Genomic DNA, 23,440 nt, shown 5'->3' on the forward strand with positions numbered 1-23,440 from the left:
GCCAGGATAAAAGGCACTAAAATGACCCTTTTGACGTATTTCTCTTATCACTCTTACGATCTGTCGTGTTTTATCAAAACTATCCAATAAATTTAGGATTTTTATTTTTTAAGAATTCAATTTAAATTTTGTTTCCTTGAAGTAGCAAATAGCTAATTTCAAAATGAACACATTAATCAAAATTATTACACATTAAGAATAGGAAATAATGAAAACAAAATAAATGACCAATAACAGGGGAATTGTTAAGTAAGGCAAAGTACATCTACTAAATGACTACCGCACAATTAAGAAAGAGTTGGGACAAGAGTTTGTGAAGACTTAGAACATGGAAAAATGCTAAAATTGGAAGGACGTATATAACTGATACTGTTTGCCTCCAGAGAAAGGAACTTAAGAGTCAAAGGAAAGGAGTGGAAAGACTTTTTTCACTGTATGTCCTTTGGTTCTTTTTAAATTTTGAATCACAAGAATGTACTATTACCTGTTCAATAAAATATATATTTTAAAATGTAAAAGTTTTAAAAAGTTTTGAAGGGACAAGAAATAAAACAGCTAAAAAGAAATAAAATTGCCTCTGAGGAATAAAACTGAAATACACAGGTGAGCAGAGGACTACTGTTTTTCATATAAGTTTTAAAACACAACAATTAAAAAAAAAACCTATTAAAAACTATTCAGAAGCAAACAAAACTCCAAAAAGCTATACAGAGAAAAGTGAAAAGAAATAAACTAAAATGTTGACTTTGGGGGATATAAATGATTTTTCTTCCAGCCTTTTCTATGTTCCAAACTTGCTTCAAAAAGCATTTAAAAAAAGGATGCATTACTCTAAATTTTAATTTTAAAAATGTGTAGAAGATGAAAATACATGAGAACGCATTACAGTGAAAAAGTAAAACCTGAGATACAATGCTATGCTCTAAGCAGAATACAAAAATTTATACAGTATGATAATTGTTAAAAAGCAAACTTATACACTTCCAGTCAATGAAATACAATGTAGCCATTAAAAAGACCTGCTAATAAATGAAAAAGAACACCTATGCATTATCTTTGAGAAAAGACCTGGGGAAAGGGAAAGATACACTTTGCGTTTTCTGGACCATCTTAATTTTTTTAAAATGTGCAAGCAAATTCACACGTGAAAAGAGATAAAATATACCCAAATGTTTTGGTTCTGTTTGGGTAATAAAACCAAAGATCATTTTTACACCTGAAATTCTTTTTAGAACGACACAACATATGTACTGTTTTTATCTCTTCTTCTACCTTTTATTTTTTTTTTTTAACCTAGTTTCCAAAATTTCTTTAAATGTTTGGAATACTTTCAAAATGTAGAAAGAATACACAGGATGCATTATAACAAAAGTTTTTTAGGTTTATAAGATTGTTTCTTACCAGTAAAAAAGAAGGTAAGCGTATACCTTAATCGACACAGGCTGTTGTGAAGATCAACTGAGATACATGTATGAAACCATTAGAGTAACAATAATGTAATGTAATGTAATATAATGCGTGGCCCAGCAGTGCAGCATAAAGTAGTGTGATGTAACGTTAAGATAACAATGTAATATAAGTACCTGACAAACATTGATGAAATCGGGTTTCTCCAAATTCATGTAGATTTTAACTAGAACCCTTAGTACCTTATTCCGAAACTGTTTATTCTGCATTAAAGACATGCAGAGCTTGAGGCTATAAGCTAGCATTCCTGGGACATCATTCTGAAAGAGATAATTTCAAGATACATCATTACCTATCTGGTTACCGAAGCACTGCGTTTATTTAGAAATCAAATTATTTTAATCTATGTTCTTTAGTTATTTTAAGCAGCCAAAGATTTATCTGCAACTTCAACAACAGAACTTAAAAATCAACATTTTAGATAAAAATCTTAAAGAAAATTACCTATTTCCCTGTTTTCATGAAAAAATGGGTTGAAAATAATATTTAATGATCATCCTGAATCCTATGTGAACACAGAATACCATAAAAGAATGGTGCTGTTAATTATTTAAAAAAGATATATGCAAATGTCCATATACCAAATGGCTATGTTCTTCATAAAACTGAAAACTGACTACTGCAGTCCTTCATCCTTCTGTCTCCAATCTTGCTAGTCCTGCCTATACTTGATAGCCAGGAACACAGTATGATAGAACTATTTCTCCAGCTCTGAGTGACTCAAGCTTTGCGCGCTGTCACATCTAGCTGATGTTCTTCCTGAGGAAATTTTGACTCCAGACTATGTATATCTTGCAGTTCTCCAAAGTGTATTCAATATCTGAGATACCAACCTATAAAAGTCCTTCAACATAAATAAGCATATTGAAGAGCTACAGGAGTATTTCTCAAAAAACAAGTTGTGACCTATTAGTGAAATCAACTTTATGGGACCAGCATTTCTGATGAAATATAATTTTAAAATATCAGTTACATCAGAAGTAGCAAAAGTAGGTACTGTTTCATAAAACTTAAGTTATATCCACATGCTCTGGGATGAAAACTAAGATGCATTTCTTACTCTGCTTTGTTCTTTTTTTGAACATTTGTCACCCATTTACTTTATATTTTTATTTGCTCAACTGCCTATTCCTCCAGCGATTGTTCTACCTGGGAAGAAGCTTTGTTGGTGTCATTTGCCACGACATCTCCAATGCCTAGAACAATGTCTGACATAGAGTAGCCACTCAAAAAATATTTGTTGAGTGAATGAAAACAAGTATTTTATTTATTTATTTTTAATATTTTATTTATTTATTTGACAAAAGGAGACACAGCGAGAGAGGGAACACAAGCAGGGGGAGTGGGAGAAGGAGAAGAAGGCTTCCCACCGAGCAGGGAGCCTGACGCAGGGCTCGATCCCAGGACACTGGGATCATGACCTGAGCCGAAGGCAGACGCTTAACGACTGAGCCACCCAGGTGCCCTGAAAGCAAGTATTTTAATTCTATTCTCATGAAGACAAGGAGAGGCTACAATAGCCCAGAAATGAAACCAAGTAAAACTAGGTTCAATTCTATCACATTAGGTCTCTCATTCATTTATTCATTTAAATCTTATCACTGCTGCTAAACACAGATTTTAACTACCAAATAACACAATTAATTATTATAGTGGTAAACCTTATGAAAAAATATAAGGCTCTGAGAGAGTAACGGAAGATTTGGACCTAGTCTTTGCAGTAGGGGTAGAGGAGGGTATGGGGCTGGAAATCAATGTATCTGTAAACAAGTGATGAGCTGAACTCTCAATCTTGAACAGGAATAAAGCAGGTAAAGAAAGGAAAGAGCATTTTTTTAAAAAAGATTTTATTTATTTATTTGACATAGAGATAGCGAGAGCAGGAACACACGCAGGGGGATTGGGAGAGGGAGAAGCAGGCTTCCCATGGAGCAGGAAGCCCAACTAGGGGCTCGATCCCAGGACCCCGGGACCATGACCTGAGCCGAAGGCAGACGCTTAATGACTGAGCCACCCAGGTGCCCCAGGAAAGAGTATTTTTGGCAGAGGCAATACTTCTGGTAAGGGGAATGGAGCACGGTACATCTAGGAACTGAGGCAAGGCTGCAGTACAGACAGCCAGCTCATGGAGACAGGTGGTAAGGCAGGCAAAGTGGGCGTGAAGATCAAATGTCCATTTAACTCAGTCATGCACCTTCCTGACCACTTTCTTACACCGACTTACTACAACTGTCATAATTATTGCAAAACACCGCAAAAACAAGAATTTAGTCTGTAGTTTTAGCCATAATAAATGCATTAACATAGTTTATCAGTATAGGCTTCTTAAAAAGGGCAGGATAATTAAAACAACTTCCCCATGCAAGACTTCAAAGGAATGAATGTGGTAAGATAAAAGCAGGTATTTGATGACCACAAAACACAGCCAAGGTTCATATATAAACAGGAAAATAAAACATCTGGCAAAAGAGCACCTTATCATTTCTAAATCAGGTTTTCTCTTCAGTACTCAGTTTTTAGTTTTAATGACTTGCCTTGACAATTCCGCATCAATAACAACCTCTAAAATCACATCATCTACCTACCGACTCCAGTATAGTCTTCTCAAAAACATCCAGTCTTCGGGTCTCCAAAGAAATACCAATAGCCTGCTTATACTTGTGATCGTCTAGACATCGCTGGAACATTTTATTTACAATGCCTTCCAATCTCTGGTCAATTGGTTTTTTTTCTCCTTCCGGCAAATCTGCATTTTCCACACATTGTTTGGTGTAGTGATCAATGCATTTTGCTGTGAGAAAAATAAAATAACGAATCACCTTATAAATAGGGCTAAACTACTAGAAAAGACAAATGCCTACATTTTTTAATCAAAAAAATTTATGGAATAACTATAGAGTAATAAGCAAATTTCAAAACTTTTAAATTCCAGAAGTTATACATTCAAATTAATACTATTCCCTTCATAACAGTTATACTGGAGGGCTTACATACTAATTCCAATGAGGCTGACGGTATTCAAAACTTTTCTATCTTTGTATTATATTTTGACCAAAATTATATTACTCAACTATATTGCTTATTAGACAGAGTTGGCTACAAACAGCTACTGTTTCACTTTCAAAAACAAATACTTGCCATTACTGAGGATATTTAAAAAGACCTATTGTAAAAATTATCACATAGCAATAAATTATTAGACTTCTTCAAATTAGTGAAACTATTAGCTCATTGACAGTAGAGGCCATGTCTAAATCATCCTCATAAAATACTGATGAATAGCCTGAAATGTGCCACAGGTTCTAAAGGCAATTCTAAAGAAGATTTCCAAAAATCTTTCCAGCAACTGTAGCAAATCTGCTAAAATGCTGTTGCAAAGTAAGGTGGGTGAAATCTAAGCAATCCCCAGTCCCAGCTCCCTACTCCCACTGCCACTGCCGCCTTAAAATTCTCGCAGTGGTATATACATGCAGGATTTGGCTTTCACATTACACAATGATTTGGTTGAATGGGGCGGACAGGGCAACATACTAAGGGGGCCAGTAGTATACTTGCTGAGAAATATTTAAGTTTGTTTATAACTCACACTACTTTACAATCACACTTTAAACTTATCAAAAATAACCAATAAAGGGAGTTTCCCTAAGCCTTCTTCCACCTTCATAAGGAAGATAAATAGCTACCTAAGTGAATGACATAAAATAGTTATACTCTCTATAACTCATTGACTTGTCACTCTCCCTCTCAAAGAGAAGAAAGGGTACATGAACAAGATTAATTAGTTGCAAACTACAGCCCTGGGAAACAAATGATTTGAATTAGCATAAAGAATTACTGGCCCAATGGATGGCTCAAGTTAAATGGATCTGTATTTTGGGGGAAACAGAGTCCTTTTATAAATTGGAATATATCAAATTCACACAAGAACTACGCAAGTTTACATATAGTTAATAAGGATAAAGTGGCAGTCACAAAGCAGACCTTAAACAATTCTGGTTGCAGAAAATCTTTACCAGGCCCTAATATGAGCTTTTTAAACCAAATGTAGTTAAGTGAGGAAACATTACACCTACCCTATCAGAAAGGAACCTCAGAATTGTAACAATTGGGGAATTTTCCTTAAATTGTAACCAAAGGGGAAAAAATTTGCTTCCAGGTTTCAAATGAGGTTCATGCTTTCACTTACCAGGTTTATATCATAACTATATCCCAGAATCTAGTCTCATTCCCAGCTGAAGTCTTTTTAGAACAGAGAAAAAATTTACCAGTCTTGAATTTTCTGGATGTATAATATTAATATCCTAGGAAGCCCTTCTCAAATTCTATTTTGTGTATCCCCTCACAAATTTCACTGACGTTCAAAACAATCCGTTCTTTTTTAAAGATTTTATTTATTTATTTGGGAGAGAGCGCGTGCGCAAGTGCGTGCACAGGTGAAGGGGGAGGAGGGGGAGAGGGAGAAAGATTCTCAAGCAGGCTCTGCGCTTCAGCTTGATCCCGCAACCCTGAGATCAAGACCTGAGCCAAAACCAAGAGTTGGACACTCAACCGACTGCACCAGCCAGGCGCCCCCAAAACAATCCATCCTAAAAGTCCCTACAAAACTAGAAGGGTGAACCCCACTGCCACACAAAGAAAAACAAACAGAATTGGTCTATTTATCAACAATTGCCTTCTACAAGCTAAGATGGTACATGGCATTTAGAGAGATATCTACCATCTCATAGCCCCTTATAGACCAACAGTCCTGTTTAAAACATGATTTGGAAAATAGTAGCAATGCAAGCACTTGCACATCATTGTTGAAAAAATTATCAGTATTTGTCAAAAAAAATCCCTGAAATAAGAGAAAAGAGGTTAAGTGTATTTAACTCCCCATTTCTAACTCAATATAGAGAAAGTGTTCCATGTTTCAAATGTTATGGCCTATTCTTTAAAACCACTTGTTCTTTCCATAGGATGTATAGATGAAAACTCCAATTCAATGAGCCCCCAACAGCAGTAAGTTACTTGCACCATTTTCACACCTCCATGGCAAAAACTTTAAAACCATGAATGCAGAATTCTAGTTGGACTATCAGAGATATTTGAAAGTATCCCTTTGGACCACCTTGTGCAGCACTTCCCAATTTCTGAAAGAGAATACCAAAGTTCTCCTTTTAAGGGTTCAGGTGAATAATGCAGACCTCTTCTTAATCAGCAATTTAAAAAAATATCTATATTGCACACCACTGAGAACAGAATGCTCATCGGAGTAACAATAACCATAACCTAAGATAACTACCTTTGTGTTGATTAGGCTGTTTCTGTATAATTTCTTAGATTCATCCTTAAAAGCTTTACCAGATGGAAAATAATTCCTTATAACAGAATACACCCTTGTGCTCTCTGTAACTACATTCCTGCAGACTTGTCTGAGGGTTTGTGTCCATTCTTTCATCTACTAGATGAGGAGTTTTCAAACATTTTTTAAAGCTACAAATCTTTGAACAAAACCTTACATAGTTATAGTTTAATTTACAAGATGGAGAGCCCAAAGTTTCGCCAGTATGCTATCCCCCACTTTAAAAATAAATAAAAAATTGACAGTTGCCAGTAGAAACAATATGGATTTTGAAGTAAGCCTGAGTTTTAAATTCTGACCCTATTTAATAGTCATGTGTCTCTATCATCTCAAAACCCGAGGTTTTTTCATTCATAAAACAGGGATAGCACCTTCCTCATGGAGCAGCTGTGGAATAAACCACGCCATGAAGAATGAGTAACACAGTGCCTAGCAAAATGGAGATAGTCAATAATGGTTTCTGGTACTAGAAACAAATCGATAAATTACTGTCATTTAGTTCGTTACTCATAATAATTAATTTTTTCATAGAACAGAATGCTCATCGGAGTAACAATAACCATAACCTAAGATAACTACCTTTGTGTTGATTAGGCTGTTTCTGAATAATTTTTTAGATTCATTCATAAAATGTTTTGTGAGGTGAGTGTCTTCACTGTTACTGTTACTAATGTTACTGTTCATTATGTCAAAAAATAATAAATCCCAAAACTGGAAGGCAGATCTAAAAACTCAGCTTGCATACGATTATAGGATTGTGAACTTCCAATTAAAATTAAATTTGGCAACAGCAAGAAGTAATTCAGAAAAAAAAATGTCATATGCACTACAGCAAGAAAGATGCCAAGATAAAGCTTTACCGATGGAAAATAATTACCTATAATAGTCTCCACGTATTCAGAGTTGTCATTGACATTGAAGAGGTCACCAGCTCCAAGTGCATAATTCAGAGATTCCTCAAAAGCCCCAAGGTGATAAAATACTTTAGATGCCACTAAGGCCGCAAACTGCCGACTCCGGAAACCTTCATCTTCATACAAAACTTCTCTAAAAGAAATTAGGAAGTATAAGCCTAGCTCAAACTGGTTTTCCTTAAAAATCCCAAATCTATGTATGTTTAGTAGCAGCAAATTCCTATTTGAATTAAAAGCCACATGACCCACATCCACAGAGAATTAGTTGATCTACTTTAATACAATTTATAGAAATAAAATAATTTCTTACATTTTATCTACAGACTCAGAAATTTCTGCCCAGAAGTCATTGACAACTGCATTCAACTTGTGTAGTGCAAATTCCTGTAGAAGATAAAAATAAAATTTGATTTTGACTTACCATTACAAATTTTACAAAAAAAAAAAGTTTCTGACAAATCAATGGCCAAATTCTCAATCATATTTACTAAAATTTTTAATCTGCGACAAATACAAAAATTTACTGACATGTTTTCTCTTGGGTTTACAGATTTCCTTTCTGTTTTTAATCATAAAACATCAGACTAACCATAGTTCACTCCTTCTCATAATGAGCATCTTCTCTGTATATACACAATTAATTACTGGATATAAATGAATTCAGGTATGTAGAGCCACTTTAGGTATGTTCCAAATTTTAGTCAAATACAAATAATTTAAAAATATGTGACACAGAAGAAACAATTTTTTGTGCTTTCCTTTGATAAAGAGACAAGGGTGGGCGGGGAGTGTTCTGGTGCCATACTGAGAATTATTTACCTTAGCTTTGTTAAGCTGTAGGGAAAACCACCTGCTATTGCCAAAACGGTTTCGGGGGGGGGGCTATATTTGAATGGGTACAGACTGGGTAAGATGGCTATTTTAAATGATGGAAAATACACAAATGTGACTAAATTCAGAGTTTCACAGCACGCATATTAACCCCAGTTAATTTTTCTTCAACTCATACCTTAAGCTGTGGTTCTTCCTCATCCAGAAGAGAAATAATTCCAGCTATAAGACAAAAGGTATATCATGATTATGAACCATAATCTTCTGCTAAGAGAGAAGATACTGCTTAGTCAAAATATATCACAATTGGAAAAAATAAGTATTTTTTTTGAGGAGTGACTTTACTAGAAGAATGATTATTCTTTAAAATTGTAAATGTTTATATTTCAAAGTTTAAGAGTTGTGTTATCAAATCCTCATGCCACCACAAAATCACATTTGCCAAATTCATTGGTTTTCAAAGGGCAGTCCTTGAACCCTTAGAATTAGCATTACTTGGGAACTTGTTAAAAATGCAAATTTTTGGCCCCATAGTAGAGCTACTGAATTAGAAACCGTGGGGATGGGGTCCAGTTATGGGGCCACAAGTTTTCCTTGTGATACTGATACTACAGTTTGAGAATCTTTGGCCTAGTTTACTGATCAAAATTTTCCCAATTTTAGAAAAAATTTATTCACACAAAATAAGCCAAGAGTTATAAAATTACTTACAAAAAAAGGTGTAGTCATCAACTCAATAGAGTAAAATATATCAATTATTTCAAGATGCCTATATTAAGGGGTGCCTGGGTGGCTCAGTCGTTGAGCGTCTGCCTTCGGCTCAGGTCATGATCCCGGCGTCCTGAGATCGAGCCCCGCATCGGGCTCCCTGCTCCGTGGGAAGCCTGCTTCTCCCTCTCCCACTCCCCCTGCTTGTGTTCCCTCTCTCGCTGTGTCTCTCTCTGTCAAATAAATAAAATCTTTAAAAAAAAAAAAAAGATGCCTATATTAAGGCACCTCCTTTATATCTATCACAAGTAACCTAGAAGGTATGTTAAATGAGAGCGATCTTACTTGTTCTGACTTCCACCAACCCAAGCACAGTGTTTCCCACATGACCGTGAGGCGTTAGCACACACTGGAAAGTGAAGGAAACTATCCTCTCCAAAAGAATACACCTTGAAATATAGTCATATACCAAAGGGATTTTTAGAAAAAATATATGGGAAATCACTGTCCTTAGACCACAAAGAAACAAAACAAACAAAAAAAGAAAACTAAACTGTCTCGTGTATATATATATATATACATATATATATATGTTTTCCATATAGATCTTAAAAGTCATTCTGGAACACTGAATTCACACTGTCAGTTGAGGGGCGCCTGCATGGCTCAGTCTGTTAAGCGTCAGCCTTCAGCTCAGGTGATGATCCCACCATCCTGGGATCAAGTCCCGCACTGGGCTCCTTGCTTGGCAGGAGCCTGCTTCTCCCTCTCCCTCTGCCTACTGCTTCCCCTGCTTGAGCTCTCTCTCTGTGTCAAATAAATAAATAAAATCTTTAAAAAAAAAGAAACAAGAAACAAGAAACTGTGAATTGATTCAAAAGTGTCAAGACAACTTTACTTGGGAGATGTAGCCATTTTTAATTGGTAAGTGTAGGTTTGCCAAGTAGCTCCAGCAGTCTTTAGAAAGAGCCATACAGGAAAGGATACAACATTTAGCCAACTAAACTACACCATGGTGTTGGCTAGGAGATACTACTATTCTAAAAGCATAAAAGCAGACAGAAAGAACTTCTTGGTACTCTAGTTTGGTATGACAAGTCCAGAACAGAGAGGCTAAACTGACAGAATGCAGAGAAGACAGATGAAAAAATGTAATGGGGGGTTGGTAAACTAGTAACAGGGAATAGCTGATAGACAAGAATGCTTTAAATGTGGAACAGATCATAAACAGCAGAACACTTCATCAACATTAACTAAAAATGCTACCTATTGCCTATCATCAATCAATGGTGTATCTGAACTACTTTTACCAAAAGAGGTGATGAATTTTTTACACTCCCCTGTTTGGTTATTACTTATGACTACTTTGTTACCACTTATGACTAATTTGTTACCTGGTTGTCCTGGCTTAGAAATGCAGCCTTTGTTCATGGAACACAACTAAATCAAATACTCTACACTCCATACACAATTATTTCCCATCTTAAAAACAAAACAGAACTTTCCTTCGGATGGGGGGAGAGGGAAGTATATAAGGAATGTGAAAAGTCTAGGATGCTAGAAAAATCTCTTCTGCCATAAAAAAAAGGAAGTGGACATTATCTAAACTTGTTCAATCAGTTTATAGTAATATTTGGATGTTATTTATAAATACAGAAGTATGTGCCAGAAGAAACAGCTTAAAAATTGAAAATGGCTGTCTCCAGGGATGAGGAAGAAGAAAGAGGAGTAGGGGGGTTACTACTTTAAAGCTTTTTAGCATAATTTCCCTTCATTTGCCTATATTACGTTAAAAAAAACAACACAAAAACACAAAACCCCACTCAATCTCACATCTCTCTCCTGCAACCACCTATCTCTCTCTCTCCACTCCCTTTTGCTGACAAGTCTTTTGAAAAACTTAACAGTACGTGTTCGTACGTGTTCACCTCTTATTCACCACGGTGTTCTTAATGCCTAGCAAGTGACTAAAGAATAAATGAATGAATTAACTGATGAATCCACACCAAAACTGTGAAGCTAGCCTGTTTAGCACCTGGGACAGATCCTAAGCCATTGTGAGCCACAGGACAGGAAACAAGGTGACAAAAGTTTCTGAGCAAAGGCTGGTAAGTAATCCAGTAAATGTAGCAAATACACACTCACCACAAATATACTAAATCACCACAGAGTCTCAGAATAGGACCTCAAAAATCATTACTTTTGCCACTCTCAATAGGTTTAAATTCTATTATATTCCCACTAAGTGCTTTTTCAGCCTCTCCTTAAAATACTCTAGGGATTAAATTATTTCATTAGTTGATTCCCTCGTTCTAAATATACTTCTGAACTGCTATCTGCTTGACAGTGCTCTAAGAATTATGAAAACAACAAGTCGGCCACCCAAAATTGTACCAGAAAGACAGTAATCAGGTAAGTAAACAAAGTAATCACAGGACTGTGATGAAGGGAGGGGACAGCTAAGGGCAAGAGAGGCAGGCAGCATTATTTTAAAAGAATGATCAGGAAAGACTAACATTGGAACTGGGACTAAAGATTGAGAAGCTAAGGGAAAACTTGAGGAAAGAGTCTAGAAAGAGAGAACAAAATGTGCAAGGGTCCTGAGGTTAGGAGAGAAACTGACATATTCAAGGAACAAAAAGAAGGCCAGTATGAATAGGATGTAATGAGTGAGGAAGAGAGTAGTATAAGACAAATCCAATCATGTAAGTCTTCGGTTAAAAGTCTGGATTTTATTCCAAACACAATGGAAATCCCAAGAGATTTTAAGTAAAAAAAAAAAGGCATTAAAGTTTGAAAAAAATTACTCTGACTACAAGAAAAATGGACTGTATGAAGATAACACTGGAAAAAACAAAACCTTAAGGCTGTTACAGAAACCCAGGCAAAAGATAAAGGTGGTCTGGGCTAATAAGCTGAGGCAATGAAGGGATGTGAAACGGAATGAGGCCTACATTTACAACTGGCAAGAAACTTCACGCTTATTCTACCTTTAGAGAGCTGTGACTGGAAAAACTCTTTCCTATTGGAGCTAAAATTCATCTCATTTGTATCCCTTGGGGACAAAAGTCTAATTCCAGGTACAGGTGACAGCTCTTGGAAGTCTTTGAAAATAGCGTTTATGTCTCTACGGTCTCCATCACTTCCTTGCAGCAATCCTCACAAATGTATGGGTTTGAGCTCCTTACAAGTTAGTGTGAGCACCAGTCTGTTTACAACAAAATACTTGTGGGACAAACGTAGATAAAACAGGACGAGAAAAGGCTGTGTGCGCAGGCAAGCAAAAAACACCAAGGCTGTGGACAGCTATATGCAAATCAATCTGCAGCGGGGGATTGGGGGGGGGGGGATCTTAAAAAATCTCCACTGGATCTTTACCGCTTAGCCCGCTTCAAATGTCATTCCCCGAATCCACATACGCAGTGGTTAAGTGTATGAAACCCGCTCCGCACACCGCATACTCTTCAAGGCACAGTATGTACGGAGCACCTAGCCTCCAAACCACAGACAGATCATCAGTATAACGCAGTCTCCGGGGGCTGTCTTCACCGAACACAAACGTTCTCTGGGCGCTTGCACTGAATACTCTTGGAAGAGCCCCGGAAACAACCCGCCTCTAATGTAATTTCAGATTTGACTCCAAGGGGAATGGAGCTGGGGCCAGGTCCAGAGCACTTCTGCAGTAGTTAGGCTGCCTTACCGGCCGACCGCACAGGGGGTCCAGCCCCTCCTAACCACCTGCGAGGAAGCGCTGGGATCAGACGGTCCCACAGGGCCAACTTCTGGAGGCACAGACTGAGGAAGCCCCAAGAAGCCCCTCGGGTCCGGGCACGGGGGTGTGACTGGGAGGGATGCCCAGGCGGTCGACCCGGCGCGATTCCCCCGAGCCCGAGGTCTTCGCCGGGCCCTCAGAGAGGCCGGACCACACTGCCAGTCCCCGGGCCGGGGGTGGGCCGTGGGCAGCGAGGGGCCGCGCAGGCCGGCGCTCCGCCGGGAGGTGCCCAGTCACCGGCCCTGACTCAGCTAAAAGCCGGCGTGGCGGCTCCTCCCTTTAGGCGCCGGCAGCGATCGCACTCACCAGCTGAAGTGATCATGGCTGCGTCCCGCACGCGCCCGCCCGCTCGCTCGCCGTCCCGGCCGCGCCGTGTATCTGTCACCTCCGGGCCCGTCCGCTCCGCCGCGCCTCCTCGCTCCCCCGGTGCGGTGCTCAGTCAGTAGCCTCCTCAGGCCGCCGGCTCGCTCCTCTTCCAGGACCCCGCCCGCCCCGGGGCTGCCCGCCGCCCCGCCTGCCGCTCGGCGCGAATTCGCCCCACGGCCTGCGGCTTTCTGCGCCGCCACCGGTACCCTGGCCCCCGCGGAAGGGTGCACGGCCCATGTTTTCTCTGACCCTCCTCGAGGTTCAGCGTTCCCGCTGGGATGCGGACCCTACTGGGCACCTGCGATCAGGCTTCAGAATAGCCACCCCCAGAGGGAGGCCCCCATTATCACCCGCCATTGCTCAGAGAAAGGGTGTTGCGGGCTGGTGCTCGCGGTGCTCGCAGCGCCACCTGCTGCTTCGGCGGTCTCTCTGTACCATTCCCCGCGCGCCCGCCAGCCAAACCTTCGGGGGTAGGGGTAAGGCAAAGAGCGTTTTCTTAGAAAAGTAAGTTTCAAAGTTTTTTAAAAAAGCAGAACCCATCTCAGAAGAAATCCTCACAGAAATGTTTTATTGTCATAAGGAATCCCTAAGTAATCGCTGGTTTATAATAAAATTGAACAATGAGAATTTTTGTTTTACATTTGGAATAATTAATGCTGTATGTAGTTTAAAAGAAGTGCAAAAAGATATACAGTGAGGGGCGCCTGGGTGGCTCAATCGGTTATGCATCTGCGGCTCAGGTCATGATCCCAGCGTCCAGCGATCAGCCCCACCACTCCCTGCTCAGCGGGGAGTTGGCTTCTCCCTCTCCCTCTGCTTCTCTCCCTGGCTTGTGCTCTCTCTTTCTCTCTCTCAAACAAACAAACAAACAAATAAAATCTTTTTTAAAAATGATAGACAGTGAAAGTGTTCCATAGGAAAAAAGAGCTTCCAATTCTTGCCTTCCACTGGTCTAGTTCTTCTTCCCCCCCACAGCAACAGGTTCTTGGTTTTCCTTTTTTTTTTTCTCCTAGAGATTTTATGTATTTATCTGAGAGAGAGAGACAACACTAGAGAGAGTGAGCATGAGTGGGAGGGAAGGACAGAGGGAGAGGGAGAAACAGGCTCCCCACTCAGTGGGGAGCCCTATATAGGGCTTGATCCCACGACCCCAGAATTGTGACCTGAGCTGAAGGCAGATGCCCACCCGACTGAGCCACCCAGGCATCCCCTCTTGGTTTTTGATATGTCTAATTTGAAATGGCAGTTGTGATGGCCATTTGCAGTGGTACACCAGCTTCAATAGCCTGTTTACTTCAATAGACAATACTGAGAAAGTCTTGATGAAGATTAGCTTCAGAGACCAGACGAGATGGGCTGCCTTCAGGCTGGTATGGCCATAGACAAGACTTGAGCAAGATTAGAGACAGATGGTGGTGTTTTTAAGCCACTAGCCTTGCACCATCAAGCTATTCATTGGTTGGATAGCAATTACTAAAGATTATTTCTGAAAAGATAAATAAAGATTATTTCTGAGGCCTTATCAAAACAATGCAACCTACTGGCGCAATCAATATTTTGTGGTTGAATTAAAATTTGGTTGATAACACATTGGAGTGAATGTGTGAATTTTTTAAATTATATTCTAAAGCTACGGTTGTTAAAATATATCAAATATAATTATTAAACACTACTGAAGAACCTATAGCTCAGACTGAAAGGCACTGCCCTGGGAGATGTGCACAAAAAAATAAACAGATACGTGGGAGTATCATTTCATAGGGACACTTTGGCCAATCCCTCATATGAAGACGCCTGTATGCCCGAAACTTCTAGAGAATTCGCACATGATAACAGGTGATGGAAATGAGTGGAGCAGGCAGAGTGTAAGGAAATACTAGATCAGCAGGATAGTGAGTGGCGACTAAGTGTCAGGCAGGCAGGAGGGGATGGTGGTGACAGTGCCAAAATGAAGAATGAGGGCCCCACTGAAAGAGAGCAGTGGCTACTTCTTCTCTTGCCGTGTTGCTGGGCAAAACTGTAGGACGACCGGGGCGCCTGGGTGGCTCAGTCAGTTAAGCATCTGACTCTTGATTTTGGCTCAGGTCATGATGTCAGGATTGTGAGATAGAGCCCTGCGTCAGGTTGCTTGAGATTCTCCCTCTCCCTTTGCCCCTCCCCCCACCAGCTGGCTCTAAAAAAAAAAATAAATAAATAGTAGGATTACTGTTGTGAAAGCTTATGATTTTTTCCAAGAAAAGTCAGAAATCAGAATTTCATGTGGAATCTTCTGAATTTTAAATGATGGTAACTTGGGTGAAAAGGGTAAAGGTGGTCAAAAGGTATAAACTTCCAGTTATAAGATAAATAGGTCTGTTCATCTGAAGCTAATGTATAATTGGGTGTTAACTATACTCCAATTAAAAAAAAAAAAAGTCCTGGGGATGTAATGTACTGCAAGGTGACTACAGTTAATATCGTTTTTATATATGAAAGTTGCTAAGAGAGAAAGTCTTAAAAGTTCTTTTTTTATTCTTTTTTATTTATTTATTTGACAGAGAGATAGGGAGAGCAGGAACACAAGCAGGGGGGAGTGGGAGAGGGAGAAGCAGTGGGGCTCGATCCCAGGACCCCGGGATCATGACCTGAGCCGAAGGCAGACGCTTAACGACTGAGCCACCCAGGCGCCCCTTAAAAGATCTTTTTTTCAAAGATTTTTAAATTTATTTTAGAGAGAGAGCGCATGAGCACATGAAAGGGTGGGGGGAGGGGCAGAGGGAGAGGGAGAGAGAATCTCAAGCAGACTCCCCACTGAGCGCAGAGCTGACCCTCCTTGGGGCTCAATCCCATGATCCCAAGATCATGACCTGAGCTCAAATCAAGAGTCTGCTGCTTAGGGGCGCCTGGGTGGCTCAGTCGTTAAGCGTCTGCCTTCAGCTCAGGTCATGATCCCAGGGTCCTGGGATCGAGCCCCACATAGGGTTCCATGCTCCGCAGGAAGCCTGCTTCTCCCTCTCCCACTCCCCCTGCTTGCGTTCCCTCTCTCGCTGTGTCTCTCTCTGTCAAATAAATAAAATCTTTAAAAAAAAAAGTCTGCTGCTTAACCAACTGAGCCACCCAGGTGCCCCAAGTCTTAAAAGTTCTGATCACAAGAAAAAAAATTGTAGTGATTCAGTCAGTGATGGATGTTAACTAAACTTATTGTGGTAATCATTTTCCAATATATATACATATATATATATATATATATATATACCAAGTCACTGTGTTGTACACCTAAAACCAACACAAAGTATGTATAAAAAAATGAATGTTAGGGGACCGAGTCCTGTGGCAGGCTTTGCACTGGGCGTAGAGCCTGCTTAAGATTCTCTCTCTTTGGGGCGCCTGGGTGGCTCAGTTGGTTAAGTGACTGCCTTCGGCTCAGTTCATGATCCTGGAGTCCCAGAATCGAGTCCCGCATTGGGCTCCCTGCTCAGTGGAGTCTACTTCTCCCTCTGACCCTCCCCCCTCTCATGCTCCCTCTCTCTCTCAAATAAATAAATAAAATCTTAAAAAAAAAAAGATTCTCTCTCTTCCTCTCTCCCTGCCCCTCCCCCTGCTTCACGCACTCTCAATCTCTCTCTAAAATAAATAAATAAGCTTTGGCAATTAATTCAAAATGTTTTAAAACAAGAGAAGTCCAGCTGTCATGTCTGCTCTTCAAAGAGAAGACATTCTCTATGGGAGGACGATCATGTCTCTGGTTTGGATACTGTGCTTTTAACTTCCACAAAGCCCCGTGGGAACGCTATGGGGGGGCCCCTCTCTTCTTGTGGATTCTGCTCTTCCACCTGGATGGCTGTTCCAGGTCTGAGGCTTCTTCCTCTTCATTTAATCGTGTACTCTTTAGTCATAGCGATCTTTTCAAAACTCAACTCTGACCCCTGCCTCCCTCATTCTGAGCTCTATTCTTATGCTTCGTTCCTCTGAGTTTCTGTCCAAAGCCTTTGTCTCGCTCCCCATTCTCCCTGTGAGAGATCAATGCCTCCATTATTATGGACAAAATGGTGGCTCCTAAAATGTATCCTGTAGCCCCACCCTCTCTCTGGAGCCCCAGACTCACACAGGTACCATACATCTCTGCTTGATACTCCTTAACTCAACAACCTCAAAGCTCCATGCATGTCTTCTGCCTTGATCTGGGTGTGGTGAAGGGCACCCACTGGTAGTGAAGCAGGGCCCCGGGTGGGGGTGGGGGGGCGCACTTGACTGTTCCCTCCCGCTCACCTGGTCTGGACAGCTCTGGTTGACCTAATGTCTCCCCCAGCAGCCCAGCTCCCATTCCCTGGCAGTCTCAGCTCCCCCTCTTCCTTCCTGGCTGCAACAGCTTCCAACAGCTTTGACTTCCTGCTCACCATCTCAGGATTCTCCAGTCCGTCCCTCACAGCCCGCCAGAAGCACAATCAAAAACAAGGAAGACAATGATTGTCTCCTCCATGACTTTTGCCCAACCCTGCTTACCCTCAATCTTTATGTCCCAGCCCTCTGTCCTGGCAGGCCGCGTTCCAGCCATCTGGAACTGCCGCGGCTCCCAGAGTGGCCTTGCAGCATGTACCTTGTCTCTGACCTTGGTACTTGCTCTTCCCTCTCCCCCTAGCTACCAAGCAGCTCCTCCAGGTAGGCCTTTCTTGACCACCCCACTGTGCATCCCCTTACAGCCCTTACCCCACACAGCTATTGTCCTGTCTCCTTGCCCAGGTCCCAGCTGGACTAGGAACTTCTCAAGGGCGCGATCCACATATTCATCTCAGCGTCCCCTATAGTAACTAGCACAGTGTTAGGCACACAGTAGGTGCTCAATAAATGTTTGTTGGATGAATGGATGAATGCAGGGCCAGCCAGTTATTGGCACAATGCTGGAACTCACACCTATGTCTCTGAAGCCTTAGCCCTCTCCAAGATTTTATATAATGAGATGTATTTATCTTCAAAGAAGCTTGAGGACATACCAAAATCACAGAAAGACTTCCCACCAAGGGCTCTGTTCATAAACACCTATCTGTCTCCAAATTTAGGAGTGACACAAAAAAATCTCAAAGCCCAAACAAGGTCATCTGCGGGCTCACACAGGTATTGGCCGGGCCGGGCGTCTGTCGGAGTGAAGGGAGGAAACCAGAACCGGCGCTTTCCTTGCCTGGGTGCCCACATTTAATAGGGCTCAGGGCTAAGCTCTGCCCGGAGCATCTCCCTGGCCCGCGCGGCGCCCTCTAGTGGCCACAATGCTCACCGGAAGGCGGAGAACTGCGAAAGGGGCGAGCGCCCTGCAACCACCCACATCCCGCCCTCCACCCCACCCCACCCCGCCATGCCCAGCCTCCCGGCATTTGAATCTTGGGTCTTAGGAGGGCTCGCTCCTGCCAAGAATCGGGCTTGACTGCTTTTTGAGCTGCAGCGTTCTGAGTTAAGCGCAGGCATCGCCGGAGCCAGGAAACACGGGAGCAAATCCCTGCTTTGCCACTTGGCGGCGCTGTGGCCGTGTGGTCACCCAACCCCAGGCGCGGAGGGGAGCCGCCCACCTGCCTGGCAGGGCCTTTAGTGAGGGGAGGTGCTCTAGTCAGGGTTTGGCATAGAACAGCACTCAATAAACCTCAGATCTTATGGCACAGGGCCTGGCCCCGAGGCTAGTGGATGCTTCACGTACACCACGCATGCCACATGCTATCAAAGTATTCGTGCATGGGAGCAGAACCTTAAGCGCAGCGGGTGACACAGGCCTCCGGTGGGCGGGTGCTTGGTGGGAGGGAAACGCCTGGATGGCGCCAGAATCGCCCTCGGTGGACTGAGGCACAAAAAGACCCGCAAAGCCATCTGAGATGCTGGACTGTCTTCCCCCTAGGGACAGTGTCCAGGAGGACAGCTCCCATCCTGGGCAACAGACAAGCTGATGCTGGAAGCCACTGCCGGTCCCTGGCTGGGAATCGGGGGTGGGGGGGGGCGGGAAGAGCCACACCAAACCCCCAAGACAGGTCTCCTGCACGTTTCCAGTATTCCAGACTCTTGCTTTCACGTCGGGTAGCCCCTGGCAACAGGTGCTACTGAGCACTGGAAATGCAGCTATTGCAAATCCTGGAACTGATTTTTAAATTCAGTTTTATTTCATTAAAATTTAAAGACTGACGCCCAATTTAGTTACTGGGAAACTTTTAAGTACATCTGGAACAATTTCAGATGTGAATCTCCTTTTTCAACTATGAATTTCATGAAAGCTAAATACAGATCAAATATTGTGGATAAAAATTTAGTGTCTAAATCAGGCTGTTAGTGTAAAAGTCTCACAGGATTTCAAAGATGCAAACTGTCTCATTACAAACGTTTTATATTTAAGTGGAAATAATACTATTTTGGACACACTGGGCTAAATAAAATATATTATTAAAATTAATTCCATCTGTTTTATTTTTTTCCTAACGTGGCTACTAGAAAATCTAAACCTACATATGTGCCTGGTGTTAGAGTTCTGTTAGGTGGGCGGGGCTGGTGTAGACCTACAGTCAGAGGTCTTCTTCCCTCTGACCTCCCATCCAGGCCTGGCCCTGCTCTCTGGTGCTGGCACAGGCCTGACCAGCCCAGACTGAGGGGCGGAGGCTAAAGCTGAGACCCCCTCCTGCCAGGGAGCAAGGGGCTCAGAGTGGCTGCCCTGGCAGCTAGGGGTTCTGGAATGGGCAATATCCCTGGCATGGCAGGTGGTTAGGGTAGTCAAGAGTTGGGGCAATGACCTGAGAAGTCCTCATTAACCAGTGAGGAAAAGAAGAAATGCAGGGCAGAAAGACAAGAGACCCAGTGTTCATAACCAGGACTCAAAATGAGGGCTTGGTCACAAGGACTAAGTGCCTAACTGCTCCAAATAAGTGCAGAACAGGACAGCAACAAGCCTGAATTGAGACTTAACATCTGAACTCCTACCTGAGGGTCTCTGAATTTCACCAGTCAGGTGAAAGGCAAAAATTCCTGCCCTTGCAGCAGGAGTCCTGGTCAGGGAGCTCAGGGAGGAAGCCAGACAGGGCTCTCGCCCTTGCCAAAGCCCTGGACCCACAGTGGCCCCATTCCCCAGGCCAACTTTGGACCTGAGCGATTCTACACCCTGGTCCCTTTGGAATCTCTGTGTACCACGGCATGACCCAGTAGGTAGCCTCTGATTCTGCTCCCAGTTAGGCAGCCCTAAATATAATGCAACCTGAGGACTCTGGCTCAGGGGGCCAAAAGCATCTGGAGAATTCATGCAGGATCCTGGTCACCCACCCTGCCTTGTACCTTGTTTCCTAACTCTAAGATTACACAAGCCATGGTCTGTCTCAATCCTCGATCCACTAACACACAAGACCAGGTCAGAAGGGGGTTGTGCAGTCCATGGGTACAAAACAAAAGGCTCTCTCCACTGCACTGGTTACGTTTGCCATCCAAACAGGACAAAGTGCAAGTCTCATGACCACGGGGAACCAGCCCCGCAGCGTGCTGCTGCTACCCTTTGAAGTTTAGTCTGCTATCAGGTTAACACGGCTGTCATCGACTTTTCCCATGAGCCTGGGTCCTGGGTTCTCTGCTGGAGATAAGAGGGGCTTATTGAGAGCACATTGGTTTGGGGGCCTTGGCCCTTGGTCCCTTTGCAGGTTTGCCCTGTTCTGGTTTGATGACTGAAGGACTCCTCTTGCATGGTAAGTCTTGGAGACAAATACTTTGAGAGGAGAGAAACCAAGATACAAGTATTAGAAAGGGCTGAGACTTAGGCAAGGCCATTTTGTCTTGTTAAACATGCTCATATCTGCACACGAACGCACACATCCTGTTGAACACCGAGCCAAATGCTATCTTTGGAAAAATCTCTTTTCAAACATTTATTTTCCAGCTACATGTTTTCCAATCCCAGCTGATAGGGCTGTGGAGATGTTACCCAAGGGCTGGAAGGCTTTCAGGCCAAACTATTCCAGAGGTTCCCACCTTTTGCCCAGGCGCCCTGCTCCCAAGGGCCCCTGTGAGGAACGCTTTGAGAATAAAGGGAAAGATCCATTCTGGTTTCGATAGACAGCAATGAGGTACTGTTCGGTTTTATTAGATATAAGGAATTATTGAGTCAAGTCAGAAGCAGCACAACTACTGCCATATTAGAAGGATTAATACCCACCAGCCCAGACTGTGACTTGACTGGAGGCCCTCACCAATGGCTCCTGGTATCACTGACCTAATCCGGGGCCTCTATTCGCAGACAGGCCCACCGCAATCTTCATGCCTTATAGGAGTCCCTGGGGACGAGATCTACCACCAAGGTCATCATTTCCGGCACCTAACTCTTGTGTCTGCTAGAAAATACCAACTAGATCATTCCTAAAAAGATCACACATAGCCATGTGTCAAGAAAGCCAACCGGGCCCCAAAGGGTCTCAGTCCTGTTTCCCGGTTGGGAAGCAGAACACAAATCTCAGGAAAAGAGCTTCTCTCTTCAGCTAGTCACCAGAGATACTGAAAATAATGAAAAAGTTATATGTAATCCACTCTTTACCCCACAGGCTTGCAAACTCGAATGTCCACTGGGACCAGGCAGGTGGCATGTATGAGTGAAGTAAAGTAGAGAGGTGGATTAGATGGGTGGGAAGGGGGCTCCAATCAGGGGAGGGGGTTGCAGCAAACTGGACATGACGGCATGCCCCATCCTCCACCCAGCTAGCTTTTTTATGTGCACTCTCTCAAGTTTCAAATATTGGCAACAAATACAAAAGGTTTTTAAACACAGTAGAGGCTGTGCCTTGTAACTTCTGCCTTAGAGAATTTCCTACCTTAATAAAAGCTCCCCCCACCACCAAATAATACAACTCCGACCGAATTATTACAAAGAAATTAAGAGAAGTAGAAAAATATAGCAGCTTCAAAAATACCAGTCTCCCCACTTTAAAACAAAATCAATGGTAATTCATTGAATTCACTCTCATGTAGGAGGTCAGCTGGGTCTACCTATTGGCGAGACAACTTTGCATTATTAAAATGACACCTGCTGCTACCCAACCCCAAATACAATGTCACCCTGCCTGCCCTCACACTAACCCCATGAGGCAGAGAAGGGACAGAATTAGGCTGCTTATTATGAAGAATAAATTGAAGCATAGAGCCAGGAGGGACCCTCCTTGATATCACACAGCCCCTCAGCCACAGGTTTCCAATTCCACATTTTGGTACCAGAGATGAAAGCCGAAGTAACTACTGGAAGGTATGCAGCACCTTGTAGAACCCTGGGCAGACAGGAGCCCAACTGCACGTCTGCCGAGCAAATCGTGCACGAATGAATGAATTTAGCTACTTCCCTTAGATAGTGCTTCCTACCAGGGAAAATCAGGAGTTGCTCTTACCATTCCAAAGACTTCACTTCTCCAGGGGCAGGCGAGGAAGGCAAGGGAGTTAATGCAGAGTTCCTTCTACGAGTGAACAGATGGCTCTCCTGGCTTTTAAGGGAACATCATCAACCCTGTCTGACTCATAAACAGAGGAAAAAGGATTCAGGAACTTGGCACCTCTGGGCTGGTTCTGCTTTGACCTTGGACAAGGGCCTGAGAGCGAGAGAAAGTCCCATGTCCTTGTAATCCATACTCCTACCTTTCTTGTTTGGTGCCATGGGCACTTCCCAGCATCCTTATTCTCAAAGGATTTGGCATAGAAAGTCAATGTCAACATGAAGAAAGGGGACACGCAAAGCAGGTGGCTGTCTTGGCTCTGACCCAATAGGCCCCCAGGGCAGCAGTATAGTCTTTTTGCTGGCTTGCTCTGGGAGCCAAGGTGTCAGGAAGCCTAACCCTCTCTGCTGGGGGTGGGGGTGGGGCGCACACACTTCCTAGAATTTCACAGGGAGAAGGGATTGGCTTATCTAGTTTCTCGAAGGAGCCATGATGGGCAATTTGGGTGGAACAAGTCTTTGCTGTTGGAGATTGTCCCGTATGTTGTGAGAAACCCACTAAATGCCAGAGGCACCTCATAGTCACAGTACCCCGCCCCCCCCCACAACACACTCTCACACTCACCCACACAGGTTTCCAA

General features: G+C 42.6%; 1 protein-coding gene across 2 annotated transcripts in view; it reads right to left on the reverse strand.

Moving 5' to 3' along the window:
- The window catches only part of PSMD1 (proteasome 26S subunit, non-ATPase 1), an 88,924-nt gene extending 75,426 nt beyond the window's left edge, over window positions 1-13,498 (reverse strand). For both annotated transcript variants that reach the window (XR_015767836.1, XM_028105243.2), the window contains exons 1-6: window positions 13,343-13,498; window positions 8,735-8,778; window positions 8,036-8,109; window positions 7,689-7,858; window positions 4,053-4,258; window positions 1,584-1,727 (exon numbers count right to left, since the gene is read on the reverse strand). Coding sequence is in view for 1 of the 2 variants with exons in the window: in XM_028105243.2 (XP_027961044.1) it covers window positions 1,584-1,727; window positions 4,053-4,258; window positions 7,689-7,858; window positions 8,036-8,109; window positions 8,735-8,778; window positions 13,343-13,358 (654 nt within the window). In the remaining variant the exon portion in view is untranslated. The remainder of the gene's footprint in view (window positions 1-1,583; window positions 1,728-4,052; window positions 4,259-7,688; window positions 7,859-8,035; window positions 8,110-8,734; window positions 8,779-13,342) is intronic.
- Between the last annotated feature and the right edge of the window lie 9,942 nt (window positions 13,499-23,440).

The sequence above is a fragment of the Eumetopias jubatus genome, unplaced genomic scaffold (assembly GCF_037043125.1).
Source record: "Eumetopias jubatus isolate StellerSeaLion01/CBP00866 unplaced genomic scaffold, mEumJub1_p1.0 scaffold_3, whole genome shotgun sequence".
Classification (NCBI taxonomy): domain Eukaryota; kingdom Metazoa; phylum Chordata; class Mammalia; order Carnivora; family Otariidae; genus Eumetopias; species Eumetopias jubatus.